Consider the following 16126-nt stretch of genomic DNA (forward strand, 5'->3'; position numbering starts at 1 on the left):
TGCATGAACTGGGCTGAGTATGATGTCTGTGTGTTTTGTCCTGGTGGCTAGCTTGGGTTTCAGTCCACCTGGATTTCGGATTGACATTATTTTAACAATGGCCAGGTTGTTAATTAGCCATTTTGAGGTAATTTTTGGAGGTTTGCAGCTGGGTCTCCAGACTTGGTCTGTCTCAAGACTAGCCCCTGAAACTTCTAAGACGTCACACAATTAAATAGTAGCATACAGTTAGATAAATGAAAAGGGAGCATATCCGGTGAGAAAGGGGAGGGATGTGGAGTCGATTTTAAGGCTAAGGAGAAAGGCTTTTGAGTTGCCTCCAGGTTACATTTGGAAACCCAAGAGAATGGGGAAAAAAAGGTTTAAAATGCATGAAGTTAAGCTGCAGGCTACATTGCTTCTCTGATATCTGCTACTCAGCTTCCCTGCTCATTCACTCTGCCCCAGTCACTCTGACCTCCTTGCTGTTCCCCTAACACATGAGCCATGCCTGTAGTCCGCGGTCTCTGCACTGACTGTTCCTCTGCTAGGAGTGTCTTGGCCCCCTGGCTCACTTCATACCTTCAAATGTCATCTTCTCAGTGAGGCTTACATTGGTCAACCCTTTCTCAGAGGCTTCACTCCACCCCCCAATCTCTTGCCAGCAATCCCTAATAGCCCTTGTTACAGCCTGCACTTTTTTCCAAATACTTTCTACCTTCTTTTTTTTTTTTCTTTTTTTTGAGATGGAGTCTCGCTCTGTCGCCCAGGCTGGAGTGCAGTGGCGCGATCTCGGCTCACTGCAAGCAAGCTCCGCCTCCCGGGTTCACTCCATTCTCCTGCCTCAGCCTCCCTAATAGCTAGGACTATAGGCGCCCGCCACCAAGCCCGGCTAATTTTTTGTGTTTTTTTAGTAGAGACAGGGTTTCACCGTGTTAGCCAGGATGGTCTCAATCTCCTGACCTCGTGATTCACACGTCTGGGCCTCCCAAAGTGCTGGGATTACAGGCGTTGAGCCACCGCGTCCGGCCCTTTCTACCTTCGTATATACCAGTTACCTGTTGTCTCTTCCCCCACTAGAAGGTAAGCTTCATGAGAACAGAATTTGTCTTTTTCCTTGCTGTTTCCCTATTTAAGCAATGAATTCAGGAACCTGTGAGTAGGGATCAAGCTGCTCTTTAACACAGAAGAAACACCTGGCCTTGGATGGGTGAAGGGCTTTATCGCAGCTGGCGCTGGGTGGAGCCGGAGTGTGAGCAGCGCCCGTAATGCTCCTCGCCTCTTCCACCCACCCAGAATCCTCCCCAGTGACCCAGGACCAGGCGGCTGCGGGGGGGCCGAGAGCCTTCACTAAATGTGACACATCAGTGACTACAGCCCTGAAATTGAAATTGGAAGCCCAGGCTTGTGTTCATGTCCAGCAAATCCAACAGGTGAAAAATCTAGCTTGTCATCAGCTTATCATGGTTCCATTTTCAAAAGCTTAGCCAGGGCTGCTGGTTTTGTTCTTAAATGTTTGAGGCTTTTTTTTTTCTTCCAAATCATTTGTTTTTCCCTTATGATATGAGAACTGTAGAAAATATGGGTAACTATGCAGTTTATGTAAACATTCAACAACTGGGAGCGAATTTTCTACAATTGCGAGTGCAGTCACTCTGGGAGCGCATCCGCCCCAAGAAAGGTGGGCAGGCAGACGCGCGTGCGGGCAAAACCTCAAAGAGGAGCGGCTCGGGGGCTCTTTCTGCCCCTGCGCCCCTGCTTCCCCTCCTCCTGCTTTACCGAGATCACTACCGGGGCCCCTGGAGACGGCGGTCCCCAGAGCACTCCGGGAGCCGGCCGGGTCTCGCGGGGTCGCTCCGCCCGGAGGCTCTCCAGACCCCTGCGCGCGGCAGCCGTGGCCCCCGTCACCCCTGCGCGCGAGCCCGCGAACTCCGAGTGGTCAGGTCCTCTCCACCGAGGTGATTTCGATTCAACGGCGATAGGCGATCGGAGTCCCCGAGGAAGGTGCAGGCGCCTCCCGCCGCTGTGGGGAGGGCACAGCAGAAAGCCTGGGGCGTAAGCAAGAGGGGAAAGGAGGTGGTGTTGAGTGAGAACCAGCCGAGTGTTTTCCAAACATCCATTTAATCTTGCATTTATCCTATATATAAAATCTTAACGTGAGGTAGGCTTTCTTATCCCCACTGTGCAGACAGGGAAAATGAGGCTCAGAAGATGCGGTGGTGATCTGCATGGTGGAAGAGCTGGGTTCGCAGCCAGGACGGTCTGAGGCTGCGCTCCTTCCCCGGGGGCCGCGACGGGGCGGCGTCTAGCGCGGCAGAAGCTTGCCGAGGGCCGCGGCGGGCGCGCGCGGGCGCGGGGGCTGGTCGGGCAGCATGGCGGCGCTGTGCTCTGCCCGCAGGGCCAGGCGCGGGCACGCGGCGCGCAGGTGGCGCAGGCCGGCCGCGCTCACGTTGCGGCAGAAGTCCACGTGCAGTGTCTGCAGCGCGCGCCCGTCCGCCGCCACGGCCGCCAGCGTGCGGTTGGTGACGCGCGCGCAGTTCTCCAGGCGCAGTGCGCGCAGGCGTGGGCAGCAGCGCAGCAGACGGGCCAGGCAGTCGTCGGTGACGTGGCCGCAGCCCGACAGCGTGACAGACGCCAGGTTGGGGCACCTGTGAGGAGAGTGCGGTGACCCGGGGCTCACTGGCTTGTTAAAGCCACCCAACCGCCCCGGGGTCTGGGTGGACTCATTTACCGAGGAGGACTCGGGCCCTGCGAGATGAAGACACTTGGCTGCGATGACACGGCAGGGTTCCACGTCGACTTTCTGGCCGACCCATTTTCCCTGTTCTTTCTGCCCCTGTACCCCACCGTACCTTCATTTGCGTGGGTTCTTGGCTCGTAGCCTCGGGAGCCCTAGTGGGAAGCCCTGAGCCCGGCCCAGCAGAGTTCTGGGGCGGCTGTGGACAGAGGGAATGTCGGTTCTAGGAGCCACAGCCCTTGTCTCTTTGTTTCACTCTGGATGTGCTGCCTTGCAGGGGAGCGGTGCGTGGCGACTGACTGCTCCAGTCTAGCTTCAAGCCTGAGGCCCCTGAATGTCCCGGCGGGACGTGAGTGGGAAGAGGGATTTGTTTCCTTGGAGGTGGCTTAGTGACAGGCCCATCCCAACCCTCGAGGCGGTGGGGGCACGCGCCAGCATTGAGTCCGGGTTCAGCTTAGTTGACTAGAGCTGTTTCTGCATCCCCTGGGCCACCAGCCTGGAAAAGGGCAGGGATTGGAGGCAGCTAGACGCAGGCCCTGAGCAGGTACAATCAGGGACACCCACCCAGGTGGCTTGCCCAGAAAGCTTGGGGGAACCCTCTGCTGCAGCCTCACCAGCCCCTCCCAACAAAAAAAAGATCTTGAGCCAAGTTAGACTTGGCTTATCGCCGTGTCAGTCACTCACAGAGCCTTCGTTTGCTCTGCGTGGGGGGAATAATGTCTACCACTGGGGTTGGGAGGAGCCTGCAACGGGGCCTCCCACAGGCAGTCATAACCCGCTTTCCCTGGAAACAAACGGGACCAGCTTGCTTCCAGTCCAGAAGGACCGACTAATGGGCCAGGGCCTTGGCTCCCCGCAGCCAGAGGGAGCTAGAGTCTGGGCTGGGGAAGCGTTTGCCTTTCCCCATCAGCCTCCCCTGCAGCTCCGTGACTGCCCCTGGCTGGGCCAGCTCAGCTCCTTTGTGCCTGGGGTGGGAAGTAAGGCACTAAAATATGCTGGGCGCAGCCAGGTGTCACACCGAACCCAGGCCTCCTTCAGGTTCATGCGCCTTCGTCAGTCACTCCGTCAACCTCTGCACCCCTAGTTTTGTAAGCGAAGAAACTGGGCCAGGGAGCTCAAGTGACTGGCTGGCGACTGACTTGCTGTCAAACCCAGGACAGATGTCTGAGCCTTGCTGAGCGCCACTTCCTCATTTGTCAAGTGGGAGGAATTGTTACCTTCAAGGCGGTTATAAGGATTAGGTGTTTAAGCCTCAAAGGTGTTAGGTGATCTTTTCCTCTAAGAATCTTTGGAATAATTCTGATACAGGGAAGAAACAAAGAGCGACTGTCTCCCTGCCCAGCCATCCTCAGCCATTCCTCCCGACCGGAGCCGAGTGCCAGAAGAACCAGATTCGGTAGACGTTCATCAGTACCTACTGTGTGCCAGGTGCCACGGTGTCATTCTCTTACCCGATAAGAAAAATGTAGCACGTTTTACAGAAGGAGAAATGAGGTTGCAAGAGTTTAAATATTTGAGCTGGGATCACATGGTTGGACGAACTGGGTGACCCAGCAGAGCCCTGACAGCAAAGCCTTTTGCTTTTTATGTGACAGCAGGGCCCCTTGCTTGATCAGTACAGTGGCCTGGGAGGTCCACTTCACACCTGCAGGTTTGGAGCATTAAGCTCGGTTCTCTTACAGTAAGAATGGAACAATTTCAGGATATGTTCTGCCATTCGCGCCCCGCCCCTCGCCATATCACTCTCTAGTCTGATTCTTGGGCCTTGTTAAGCCCATCAAAATGGCCTTGTCCAGTCAGGGTCCAGCCCCAAGTCCATCCTCTGTTTTCTCCCAGCTCAAAAGAAAGGTGGGGTCACTACGCTGTTTCCTTCCACTCCTGTAGTGCTGCCAGCAAATAGCAACTATGAACTTGGGTGGCAGTAAACTGGCTGAGCCTAGTTTTCCATGAACAGCAGGCCCAGTTTGATCAAGGGGGTGTTTTTCCTCAAAGGCAGCACAGGACTGGCAGAAGCTCAGTGAGAGGCTGGTTGAGTAGCTCCGTGTTCTTGCCTGGGTCACTATACCCATGAGGCTGGGGCCATGGAGGGAGCCTGGCCTGGTGGTTCAGCGTCTATGTCTGTGTCTGGGGTGGGGTTAGCAGATAAACACAAGATGTACTTGGGACATACTTATACTAAAATATTATTCACTGTTTATCTGAAATTGCTATTTAACTGGGCAGCCTATATATTTGCTAAAATCTGGCAACCCTAGACTGTGGGCAAATCACACCACCTCGTGGAGCATCAGTTTGCTAATTTGAAAAATTAGGCTAAGTCACCCTCCTTAGGAATACTGTGCAAATCAGTAATTTATCTACTCCTGGAGCCTGGTTTGGCTTAGCTGACCCCAGCACCCTGGCTCCCCCACCTCTCTTTCCTCCGCATCGTTTCCCAGGCCTCGGGGGCTGCTTGCTAGGCCTAATGGAGGGGTGAGCTGATTGCTGCATCTGGAAGCCTTTTCCCAGAGCCTGACCTTGAAAATCCAGGCCCAGCTGGACCCACCCAGCACTTAGTGACTACCAGTATGGAGGCCCCACTTCCTGGTGTTTGCATGAAGCAGCTCCAGGACCTGTGAGGCTAAGAGGAGGATTAGCAATTGTTTCCCTCTTGATTTTATCATCTCCTGGGGACCATGCTTTGGGTGGGTCTGGATGTCTGCCTTGGGCCTGCCTAGTCTGAGGCACCCCGAAGGTGGAGCCATCTTGGTCTCGTAATTTGCTCTTCCCTGCCCCGCAAGAGGGAAGCCAGAGCTAGCGGGGCCAGCACTGCTCAGGAGGCAAGGTGGCCTACCTGTCGCACACCTGGAGGAGGAAATCATTGACCAGGCGCTCGTGCCGGCTGCAGATGCTTCTCTGGAAGGCACTCTTGAGCCAGTCCTCGATGCTGCACACCTGCACGCGGCTGGAGTGCCAACAGATGGAGAGACTGCGGAGTGCCGGGCCCAGGAGGAAGTTGTCCTTCTGGAGTTCAGTAAGGGAACGGAAGTGCAGCAGGGACCAGAGTGCGGGGTCCTCAAACACGTCGTGGAGCTGGGAGCACGTCCTGGCGAGGCTCTTCCTGCTGTCCTTGTCTAGGAAGGAGAAGAGGTGCAGCAGGCACTCCCGGTTGAGCTGGGTTATGTGCATGGTGAGCAGTGGCCACATGTGAGTGCAGCTGCAGCCAGGGGACGGGCTGACCTGCCTGCTCTCCTCCTCCCCGGCTCTGGGACGGTGGACATATATGGTTGAGGAATGGTGTTTATTTTTGGCTAACAACTGGTGCTGCAGCTCTGAGGAGGGGCGAGGGAAGAAAAGCCAGGACCCAGACATACATGCAGCAGTCTGTGGTTCGGCTTCTGTTCAGGGGGATTGGAGGTCCTGGCAGAAAAGGAGCCTATTGAAGTTACTTTCCTTAAAAGGGATTTTTTTTTCCCTCTAGCTGACAATGGTGTTTAGCGGCAAGCACTTTTGGCTTTTCCCGAGGCGTTTTCTTTGGCGGTGGCAGCGGCGGTGGCCAGGCCAGCTCTGTCTGGCTTTGCCGTCTCTACTCACGGGGAAGGAGTCTAATTGTAAATGTTAACTGTGTTGATTTTCTAGTACGTCAGTGTGGAATCTTTTGCTCCACCCTTACTAGGAAGAAACCTGTTGTGTGTGAAGAGCTAAGGGTGACAGTTGTGAGTTGTGAGCAGGGTACATGGCTGCTGCCTCATTCCTGTTGCCGTTGTGCCATACGGTAACTGTCTCCAGGCTGGGCCGGTTGGCCTTCACGTCCAGCGACAACCAGGCAGGGGGAGTTCCCTGGGCCTCCCCAACGGCTAGATTTTTACCCTGAGTTGTTCCATGAAAGATTTTACTGAAGTAGCTTCTTTCCAACGTTGTGTGTCTGTGTTTTATTGGTGTTTTGTGGTTGTGTAGTTTTGGTCAAGTAGTACTGTGTGTTTTAAATTTAAATTTACTTGGCTTTACATTTTCTCACTGGTAAGGCCTTCTACTATGTATGTATAACCTGTATTTCCCAAAATGTCAGGATGGATGAGGTAGCTCTTAATGTGAAACTGCTTGAAACAATTTTCATATTTTAGTCCATCTTTGCCTTTAAGTTGACCACACAGCATCCGCTCTGAGTGCCCTCTGTTCCCCTTGGAGAAGCCAGTGGGGCCACCCCTGCCCTCTCTGACTCAACTCTAGGCCAAGTTGCCTGGAGGTACCATCTGTGAAGCTCCCCCTTCCTGAGTACCCGAGGCCTCACGATATGGCAGACCCGTGTCCTCATGCTGCCTCGCTCCCAAACCCAGGACCCAAACTTAACTCCCTAAAATCCCAGGCGTTGTTTTTTGGTTTGCTTGGGGGATGCTGATATGGTGCAGCTGTATAGGCCACGTTCTGCCTAGGCAGTAGTGAGAAGAGAACAGTTTTTCCTCTGCCAGCCCAGGGACTGCCACCTCAGCGGTTACTTTGTCCTCCCATTTGGAACAAGAGGGAATGGGAATCTTTTTGTTTTCCCATAGACACAAATGAAGCAGCCTATGCTGAACCCACTTCTGGAACTAAGGTTTGGTCAGGGCTGGTGCAGCTTTGCCTTTAAAGGCAGAAAGCAGTCAAGCAAAGAAGAAAGTAGCCATTGTCAGTGGCCTTCCTGAGAAGCCAGCCTCAGCTGGTGCCCCTGTGCCTCCATTACTCCACTGTGCCAAGATAAAGCGCAGCGGGGGAGGGGGGGTTCTCTTAAAAACAAACCAAGGAACAGTCAAAAGCATTTCCCAAGGAAGGGGAGCCAGCTACTGCTGCTATTTCAAGCTCATCGATGTAGTGCTCAGTTATAGCTGACACCCTAATTTAGGCTCTGTCTAGGTGTACTTCTCCACTTAAAATGGATGCTGTAATACCACAGGTGGTGTTATTAGAAAGCTGCATTATCTTCACTTTCCCTCCGCAATCCTCCGCAAACCAGTGCTTTTCAGAGGGTTGACCCTTAGGAATAGGTGGTTCTTTCAACTTCTTGCAAGGCCAGAGCGGTACTTGTGCCTTCCACTGAGTGAGAGTCACTGCTTCAGCATGGCTTCCAAGTTGCACTACTGCAGCCCTGCTGGAATGGCAAAAGATTGGCAGGGAGCACATTTAGAGCCTTGCCCCTCTGCTGTTGCTCCAGGTAGGCTGCAGGAAGCATCCTAGACTACCAGGGCCAGGGGGAACATGCTCCTGCATGCTGCAGAGGGTCTGAGGCACAGCCAGAGGAGGTGACAAAGCTCTGCCCCTTTGGCCTTGTCCAGAGCTAGGCTGTTTGGCAGCAGTGACAGCAACCACGCAGCCTCTGACCAGCACAGCTGCCAAAAGAGAATGTGCCCCATGGAACAAGGATGCATGACAGTTTGAACTGCAGGAACCTGTGTCTTCAATTTTAGAAGACTGACAAGAACAGGCAAAGGACGAATGTCAAAACAGGGTTCCGTCTGCAGGAGGCATGGGGGCAGAGAGGTGGTCTACAGGAACTTAACTGTAAGCAGGATGTTTGTTTAAGAGCAGTTATTTGCCTGTTTTACCTTAGAAGATGACCAATATCCTTTGCTCAGAACCCCAAAACTCATGCCTCAGGGTACAGTCTAGCTCTAAAGGGGAGGGAAGGGGCCTTATTTTTGTAAGATCAGTAGTCACAAGAGACTGAGGGTGATTTCACTGAGCAAGGGTGAGTGGGACCTCAGGCACCTGACTGCAGGCACTAATCTCCCGGCCATCACTTTGCCCGTACAGGTCACTTCATCCTGTTCCAGGTACAGCAGCTCCAAATCGTGGGGATTCTGTAAGAGCTTCCTACCTGTTGACTGAGGAGGCCCACAAGTTGAGTAAGTACATCATCATTTATGTGGCTCCACTGAAAAAAGGTGTTCAGAAATAAGTCAAAAGGAAAGAGAACAGACTTTTAATGATACTTTTTAAAACAGTTCAGGTTGGTGAAGCAGAAAAGGGATGTGATTACAATTTAAATGAATCAGCCACTTGCACAATTAATCTTCTTGGCATCATACACACTGGGTTTTAATGGAAAATGATGACATCACAGCATGACCAGCGCTCATGGAAGGCAGTCTAGAGTCCATCACGCTCACACCTGAGGGGAAGGCACTGCACCCACTGACAAGACGCAGAGACCTTGGACTACAGACGACACCACATGCCCACTTCCTCCTCGCCTGCCTATGGCTACTCCTAGTCACCTGGGACCCAGGCCTTGGCTACAGGAACAGACTTTTTCCATGGGCTTTTCCAGGGCCCAAGTGAAGAGGCCACTTCAGCAACAGAGGGTACAGGAGAGAGTTTAGGGGCTGGTGGAGAGTAAAGTGGGATAAGTGTATCTAAATAGACTTATGTACACTAAACCAATGGAGAGGTTTGGCTTTAAGAAATAAATATGTCCCCAACCCCAGAAACCAAGCTGCTGAGTAGGTTCCACAGGTGAGATACACATTTAACACTCACTCTGGCCAGTATACTTGACTGGTTTAATTCTAGCATATTTGTCATCACTATACACTGAGTAGAATACAGTGGATAAGCAAAGGTTTCTCCACCATGGAGAGAGATTTGTGTTGCCACAAACTGTTTCTATCACCCACCTGTGTGGGAGGACTTCTGAGAAAGTTTTCTTGTTCCAAGGAGCCATGTGACTCAGTGCGAGGCCCTGCCTCAGCATAAGCTCTGAGCGAGAAGCCACATATATTGCTGGAGACAACATGGCACACGGGAAAAGCCCTGAAGAGCACAAAAGATCAGCTTTCAAAATAGGTGTGGTAAGGCTACACAGTTAAAATTAAAATACAGTAGGCACATTTACATCACTGGTGTTCAAGTGCACAATTCAAATGGATCCAGTCACTTTTCTAAAGAATCTTCATACCATTCAAACGTTTCTGTTCAAGTAAAACCAACCAATAAAAACAAATTCAGAGAGAAGATGTGTTCATCTCTTAAGCCAACAGCATCACCTGTCTGAAGACCACTCTGCCTGACAAAGTAGTCCAATGTTGCTAAAGTTCCATTTGGTATAAAAATACAGCTTTTTTTCACCATCAACTCTGCCCAGGCCCTTACTGTTCAACAGCTGCCCGTTCAGAGAGACTGAAGATTGAAGGATCAATGCTAGAGGTTACAGCTGTCTACCTTCTAAGCAAAAGAGCCCGGATTCATAGGAGATACTTCGCATGATCACAGGAGACACTCACATTTTAGGTTCAATTAGATGTGGTGTTAATGTGTGATACATCAGATCAGGTTGGAGCTGTCATTCTGGTAGATCAGAACTCGTCAAATAGCAGAATTTCATACAGTTTAACCTAATGTAATTTAGCACTGTAAATTAACTTAAGCACACATTTCCCTATTATCTTTTAGGACTCCAAGTTGTAAGACCTAAACATGATGGCAAAGCTTTATTCTTTGGAGTGAAAATTTAGAGCAGCACTGTCCTACGCTGTCTGCGGGTGCTGAGCACTTGAAATGTGGCTAGTGTGACTGAAGGCACTGAGTTTCTAATTTCAGTTTCAATCACATGTGGCTAGGGGCCACTGTACTGGATGATATAAGTTTACACGTAATTGCAATTTGCTCCTTGTCATCTTAAAGTGTTTAGCAGATGTGTTCTGGGAAGATGTGGGATTTATCCAGTTAATATTAAAATGGAAATGGAGCTACATCTGCTCCCACAACTTCAGATATCCAACCTGAGGGAAAGCCATCAGACTGTTCTTACATTCATAAACTTACAAATAAAAAATGATCAAGATGTTTTTAATAGAACAGGCTGGGTGTGGTGGCTCATGCCTGTAATCCCAGCACCTTGGGAAGCCAAGGCGGGTGGATCACTTGAGCCCAGGAGTGCAAGACCAGCCTGGGCAACATGGTGAAACCTCATCTCCAGTAAAAATATTAAAAATTAGCTGGGTGTGGTGGTGCCAGCTACTTCGAGGCTAAAGTGGGAGGATAGCTTGAGTCTGGGAGGTTGAGGCTACAGTGAGCTGTGATCATGCCACTGCGCTCCAACCTGAGGGGACAGAGTAAGACTCCATCTAAAAAAAAAAAAAAAAAAAAGTCTGAAAGTTTTGTTGGCTTAATACGAGATACATTTTGTTCCTTGTGGAGAATTGGTAGGCTACGTCTACCAATGCCCCCCCTCCCAACCAAAAAAAAAATCAAAGGACTGTCTTAGAACACTTGTAGAAACTACAACTGCTTTCTTTAAATGGGATTCTGGTTCCAAATTTGAATTTGAGTTAAATCTATTTTTTAAAAACAAAACTGGCTGGGTGTGGTGAAGCGGGCAGATCACCTGAGGTCAGGAGTTTGAGACCATCCTGGCCAACATGGTAAACCCCCGTCTTTACTAAAAATCCAAAAAAAAAAAAAAAAAAATAGCCAGGTGTAGTGGTGGGCACCTGTAATCCCAGCTACTCGGGAGGCTGAGGGTGCAGTGAGCTGAGATCATGCCACTGCACTCTAGCCTGGGCAACAGAGCGAGATTCTTGTCTCCAAAAAAAAACTCCAAAAAACAAAACGAAAACTCTACTTACTCAAAATGAGAATACTTTCAACTTCTCCTCTCAGGAGAGGCCAATGAGAGGTGTTAAAACCCAGAGCAGCAAAGATTCTAAATTTTCTCCTGTGGAAGCGCACCCCCCAGTGACAAACTGAAGTGCAGGTGATGAGCCAAGTAAATCGCAGAGGCTCACACCTCAGACTCAGGTGCCAAACACAAGCAGTAAGTCTAAAATGGACATGCCGTGACTTCCAGTGCTACAACTAAGGGGGAATGAGAGACTGATTCCAAAAGGAGGCAGACGCCATGGCTTTACCTCACTGTAACACCTATACCATATCAGTGAGTGACAACATTTTTTTAAACATTACATGTATTTGGTCTTTACTCCCATCTTACCTCCCTGCAAACAAGTATGCCCCAAAACCAAAAAACCAACAAAGAGAGTAATTCTTGTATTTGCAGGACAAGTACAACTGAACCAACAAATTTATTTAGTTAGTGCTGATAAACAGCAGCTTTGAGAGACAAGCAGTAATTACCTGGTCTACTTAATGATGCCCTTTGTTATCTTTTACAGGCAAAAAGAATGATTACTCAGCAGTCACTGTGAAATTTTGTGGGCCACAAGTTGTGTGCACACATGATCCTTGATTTAGAGACAACCTGATCTCCATTACAGCTGTGAAAAGACAGCAGGCAGTTGTGTCACTCTTCACAATAAGGAACATATCTTGCTTTCAGCATGTGAGAGGAACAAAAGCATTGATGTAAATGTGCCTCATAGTGAGAACTGAAAACATTAACATAAAATAAAAAAGTCAATAAGACTAAGTTCTTAAAACTACATATAAAAATTGAATTATTACAACTAAAGCAGCAAATCAAAACATCTGCTGAGGTTTTCTGGTAGAACAACAACAAAATTAGTTGGTGCCCGTGTTCAGTAAGTCACTACCATTGACAAAACTAAACCCAAAATAGGAAATTGAAAAGTGCATAATGAAATTAAATCTTGGATCAAGTATTTGTGGAAAACTGGAAATGTTTCTCTGGTATGGTTGATGAATGATGATTTGGAGGAGGTATTAAAGTTTATCTGATCCAGCTTTGGCCTGGCGTTCCACGTAGAAAAGAATGTAGGCCTTTGCCTTCACCACAGTCTCCTCGTCAGTCAGTGTTACAGTACTGTCATTGAAGTGGAACCAGCGGCCTTCGTGAGTTGCGTATGCTGTGTAATGTCCAGAACCAACCCTGTAAAGGCAAAAGACCAAAGGAAAAAAGGATCTCAGAAATCACAAAAAGACCTGTAAACTACATAATGTTAAATTTTAGTAAGAATACATCCTAGACTTTTAGGATGCTTACTAAACTCATGTTTTTACCTTCCTCCAAACTGACCAGAAATCGAGGGTTTGCTAGAATACAAAGCAGATGGCCCTGGACTAATGGAGAAAATACAGAGGAGGAACTCTCAACCTAACAAGCACAGGTCAAGGCCTACGGAAACATGGAAAACTATGTACCAGGTTTTCCCATCAGAATCTTAGGAAAAAACTAAGCTTAACAAAGAAGGGCACCCTTCTCTGACACTGCGGTCATCGGGGCTCTCCCCTCTCAGCATGACCTACCCACTCACACACGGAACCTTAGAGTCAGCCCTCCAAGACAGACAGAGGCCTGCAGGTAGAACAGACCTTCGTAACTGCCAGGAAAACCCTATTTAAACAATAAAGATCCATCTCATCATTTACTATGCATTTACTATGATTCAGAATAAACCACCAAAACCAAATTTTAAAAATATTTAAGCTTTTTGCATGCCTACAAAATCAAATTTTTGAGAGGAAAGAAATACCAGGAAGAACAAGTAAAGCGATCAACCCTGAGGAATTGAATGCAGAAAACCTAGGGGAACTTTAAATTTTTAAATTAGTGCTAATAGTTTCAAAAAGATAGTGCAATCATAAAACAAGAATAGGCTGTTATGAAAAAGTTGTCAGAAAAATGTGATTGATGTAATATAAATATTTCATGGAGGAGCTAATCTTTTATTTGGATACAGATGAAACCCAAATCGGTGATTTGGAAAAGTAGGCCATGGCAGTCCTTAGAAACAGAGACAGAAATCATTAAAGAGTATTTAAGACATGTAGAAGAGAGATCCAGGAAATTCACTATGCATATAATAGGGGTACAGAGAACAAAGAATGGGTTCAGACCTACAGTATAAACATTTTCATGAGCTGAAGGCACCAAACTAAAACTGTCCCTACCAACTACCAAGCAGGAATACATTTGATGATATTTAAGTCCAAAGACAGAGGATCCTACATACTTCCAAGGGGAAAAAAGCCAGACGTCTATAAAGTAGTGAGAATCAGACTTGTCCTTCATAACACTATGTGAGTGTAGATGTTACTTTATTGACCTCACAGCTGTGCGGGAAAAGGATTTTCAACATGGAGAGTCGTTTGCCCACATATAGTAGTCTTAAGTTTGAAGGTAGAATAGCAACTCTCAGACAAAAACCAGGTTAGACCCCTAATACAAACTTTTAGGGAAAAAAATTAGTGTTATTATTTAACAAGACTTAAAATGAGTCTTTACAGTAGATGACATGGAGTAAGTTATTCCAAATAATTTCCCCTTTTGCCCCATTTAAATTTCAATTGGTAAAGGAATAAGCAACTTTGGAGTCTGTGGACAAACAGACCGGGTTCTAAATACTGGGTTCAAATGAACCATTCTCCATTTCATTTTTATTTACCTTCCCTTAAGGCTTCATAACATCATCTCAAGAGTACTCTTCTACAGCAAAACTGAAGGAAATTTCACCTACTTTATCTGAATCCAATTTTTAGGGAGAACTATCAAGAGTGGTACAAAACTGCAGGTCATTGGGCTGGCCACCAGGTATTCCCACCCACCAGAAGCTAGCTGTTGTACTCACCCGGAACCATGATGCACCACCACAGCGGCGAGGTCATACAGGCAGCTCTCCGGGCCACTGTTCTCAGGCTACAGAACAAGGAAGAAGGAGCAATGGTCAATGACATCAGTATCTCGATGACCTCTAACCTCTCCGTGTGATGACAATCTTACTGAAGAGCCATTTTTTCACCATGCTAAAAAGGTAACCACCTTACCTCTAGTAAGTAGCATTTCATGTCTAGGCCTCTCAATGGAAATTCTACATATGTATCAACTTTATTTCTTAAATATGCTGTCCAATGAAATCTTTTCAAATGTAAGCATAGCACCTGGAGGACAGAGATGAGGTCAAAGATTGTGAACACCTAATTTACCTTTCAAAGTTTGATACTACTATCAGTTCAGTAAGTAACATTTTAGCTGCCCTATCAATCATTCTTCCATGCATACCTTATGCATTCATTCTGTAAAGGGTTTAGCTTTTACTGAAAACCCTAGAGACATACAGAACAGTTCACATAGTGTAAAGTTATAGACATGGTCTTAGCAGTCAAGCATTTTCCCCTTGAAATTGCTTCATAACTCAAAATCAACACTCACCTTGGGTAGTTTTTGAATCCAAAACTTTTTTGTGGACTTTTGTTTCTTTTTGCATTTATGGCACATATATAACTCTGTCTCATCAAGTTCTTCTAAGTCAGTAAAACTGCGAAGACAATCTAAACAAATTGATTTTGGCAGCATTAAAACAAGATACCTTTTCTAGAGCCAATGTACTGTAGAAAAAAGACTGAACTTTGAAGCTGAATGACCCAGGTTTAAAATCTCAGCTTTATTAGCTATACGACCTTAGAAAAGTTAACCTTTCTCAGTTGCAAACTGGAGACAAAAAATAATACCTACTTTGAAGAACTATTGTAAGGGAGACAAATAACATGTGTAAAGCACCTGGCATCGTGCCTGACATCTGGTGATCAATTGTGTTGGTTTTACTATTAATGAAAATTCATCTGGATAATTCTGATAAAATGGTTTCCTGATGAATTTAAAGTTTTAATTGTGGTTTTCTGTCAATATGTTACATGATAGAGGAAAAAGCTCCAAGCTCATAAAACAAGTCAAATTTAGATCATTTAAAAATCAACATAGATGACAGAAGGCTATGCTATCAACCTTCTCTGTCCAGACTCTGTACTCTCAGTTCCTAGATAAATCACAGCTACATTTTTTTTTTTTCGTTTAAAGATGTAATTGTGTAACCTGGGGTTTAGTAAACTACAGTCCTAAAACAGCCAGCCAGCCACCTGGTTTTGTAAATAAAGTTTAGCTGGAACACAGCCATGCCCATTTGTTTACATTACTGTTTGGCTGCTTTTACACTACACCAAACTGAGTCACTGGGGCAGAGATCTTAGGTGGTGCAAAACCTAAAACACAGCAAGTCCTCACTTCATGTCATGGCAGGTTCTTGAAAAATGTGACTATGTGAAGCAATTTTTTTCTCATCAATGTTATAACTAAACATTAAAGGAAACTGTTACTGGAGGACCTGCTGTATGTCATTTTGCTTTAAACTTGCAGTTTCCAAGAAACTACTGATAACATTAAATGAAGACTTACTGTATTTACTCTCTGGCCCCTTTGCCAATTCCTGATGCAATCAGATATTCATAGATCTATATAAAACGCACGTTATTCTGTAGAAAAAATATGAATGCCTATGGACCCCACACTTGGATTTTCTCGAGTACTCAAGGAGCCAGGGTCTCTGTGCACGGCCTCTCCTAGAGTTGTGCAGTGGGCAACCTGTGCAGCCATGTGCTTCTTACCAAAAATAATTCCCCTTCCTCTGCCCAGAAGTAGCCATTATCCTGACTTTTATGTTAATCATTTGTCTTTACAGAGCATGTATGTATCTTTAATGTATTAGT

The 16126-nt window shown here is 47.3% G+C and overlaps 2 protein-coding genes and 1 long non-coding RNA gene across 7 annotated transcripts in view; 1 reads left to right on the forward strand and 2 right to left on the reverse strand.

Moving 5' to 3' along the window:
* Window positions 1-2081: 2081 nt before the first annotated feature.
* On the reverse strand, window positions 2082-5902 carry FBXL22 (F-box and leucine rich repeat protein 22). Its single transcript, XM_031935805.1, has 2 exons — window positions 5550-5902; window positions 2082-2627 (listed from the first exon to the last, which is right to left on the reverse strand). Exons 1-2 carry the CDS (start codon window positions 5900-5902, stop codon window positions 2285-2287), a joined length of 696 nt encoding a protein of 231 aa, XP_031791665.1. The 3' UTR covers window positions 2082-2284.
* A 2579-nt stretch (window positions 5903-8481) lies between these two features.
* LOC111521719 lies at window positions 8482-15239 on the forward strand. Its single transcript, XR_002725042.2, has 2 exons — window positions 8482-8574; window positions 14126-15239. It is a non-coding gene; the product is annotated as an uncharacterized LOC111521719 (long non-coding RNA).
* USP3 (ubiquitin specific peptidase 3) overlaps window positions 8636-16126 on the reverse strand; it is a 91905-nt gene continuing 84414 nt past the window's right edge. For all 5 annotated transcript variants that reach the window (XM_023185274.3, XM_023185275.3, XM_023185276.3 and 2 more), the window contains 4 exons: window positions 14796-14914; window positions 14411-14524; window positions 14215-14282; window positions 8636-12515 (listed from right to left, as the gene is read on the reverse strand). In XM_023185274.3, coding sequence (XP_023041042.1) covers window positions 12350-12515; window positions 14215-14282; window positions 14411-14524; window positions 14796-14914 — 467 coding nt within the window. In that variant the 3' untranslated portion in view covers window positions 8636-12349. The remainder of the gene's footprint in view (window positions 12516-14214; window positions 14283-14410; window positions 14525-14795; window positions 14915-16126) is intronic.

This window comes from Piliocolobus tephrosceles, chromosome 6 (assembly GCF_002776525.5).
Source record: "Piliocolobus tephrosceles isolate RC106 chromosome 6, ASM277652v3, whole genome shotgun sequence".
Lineage (NCBI taxonomy): Eukaryota > Metazoa > Chordata > Mammalia > Primates > Cercopithecidae > Piliocolobus > Piliocolobus tephrosceles.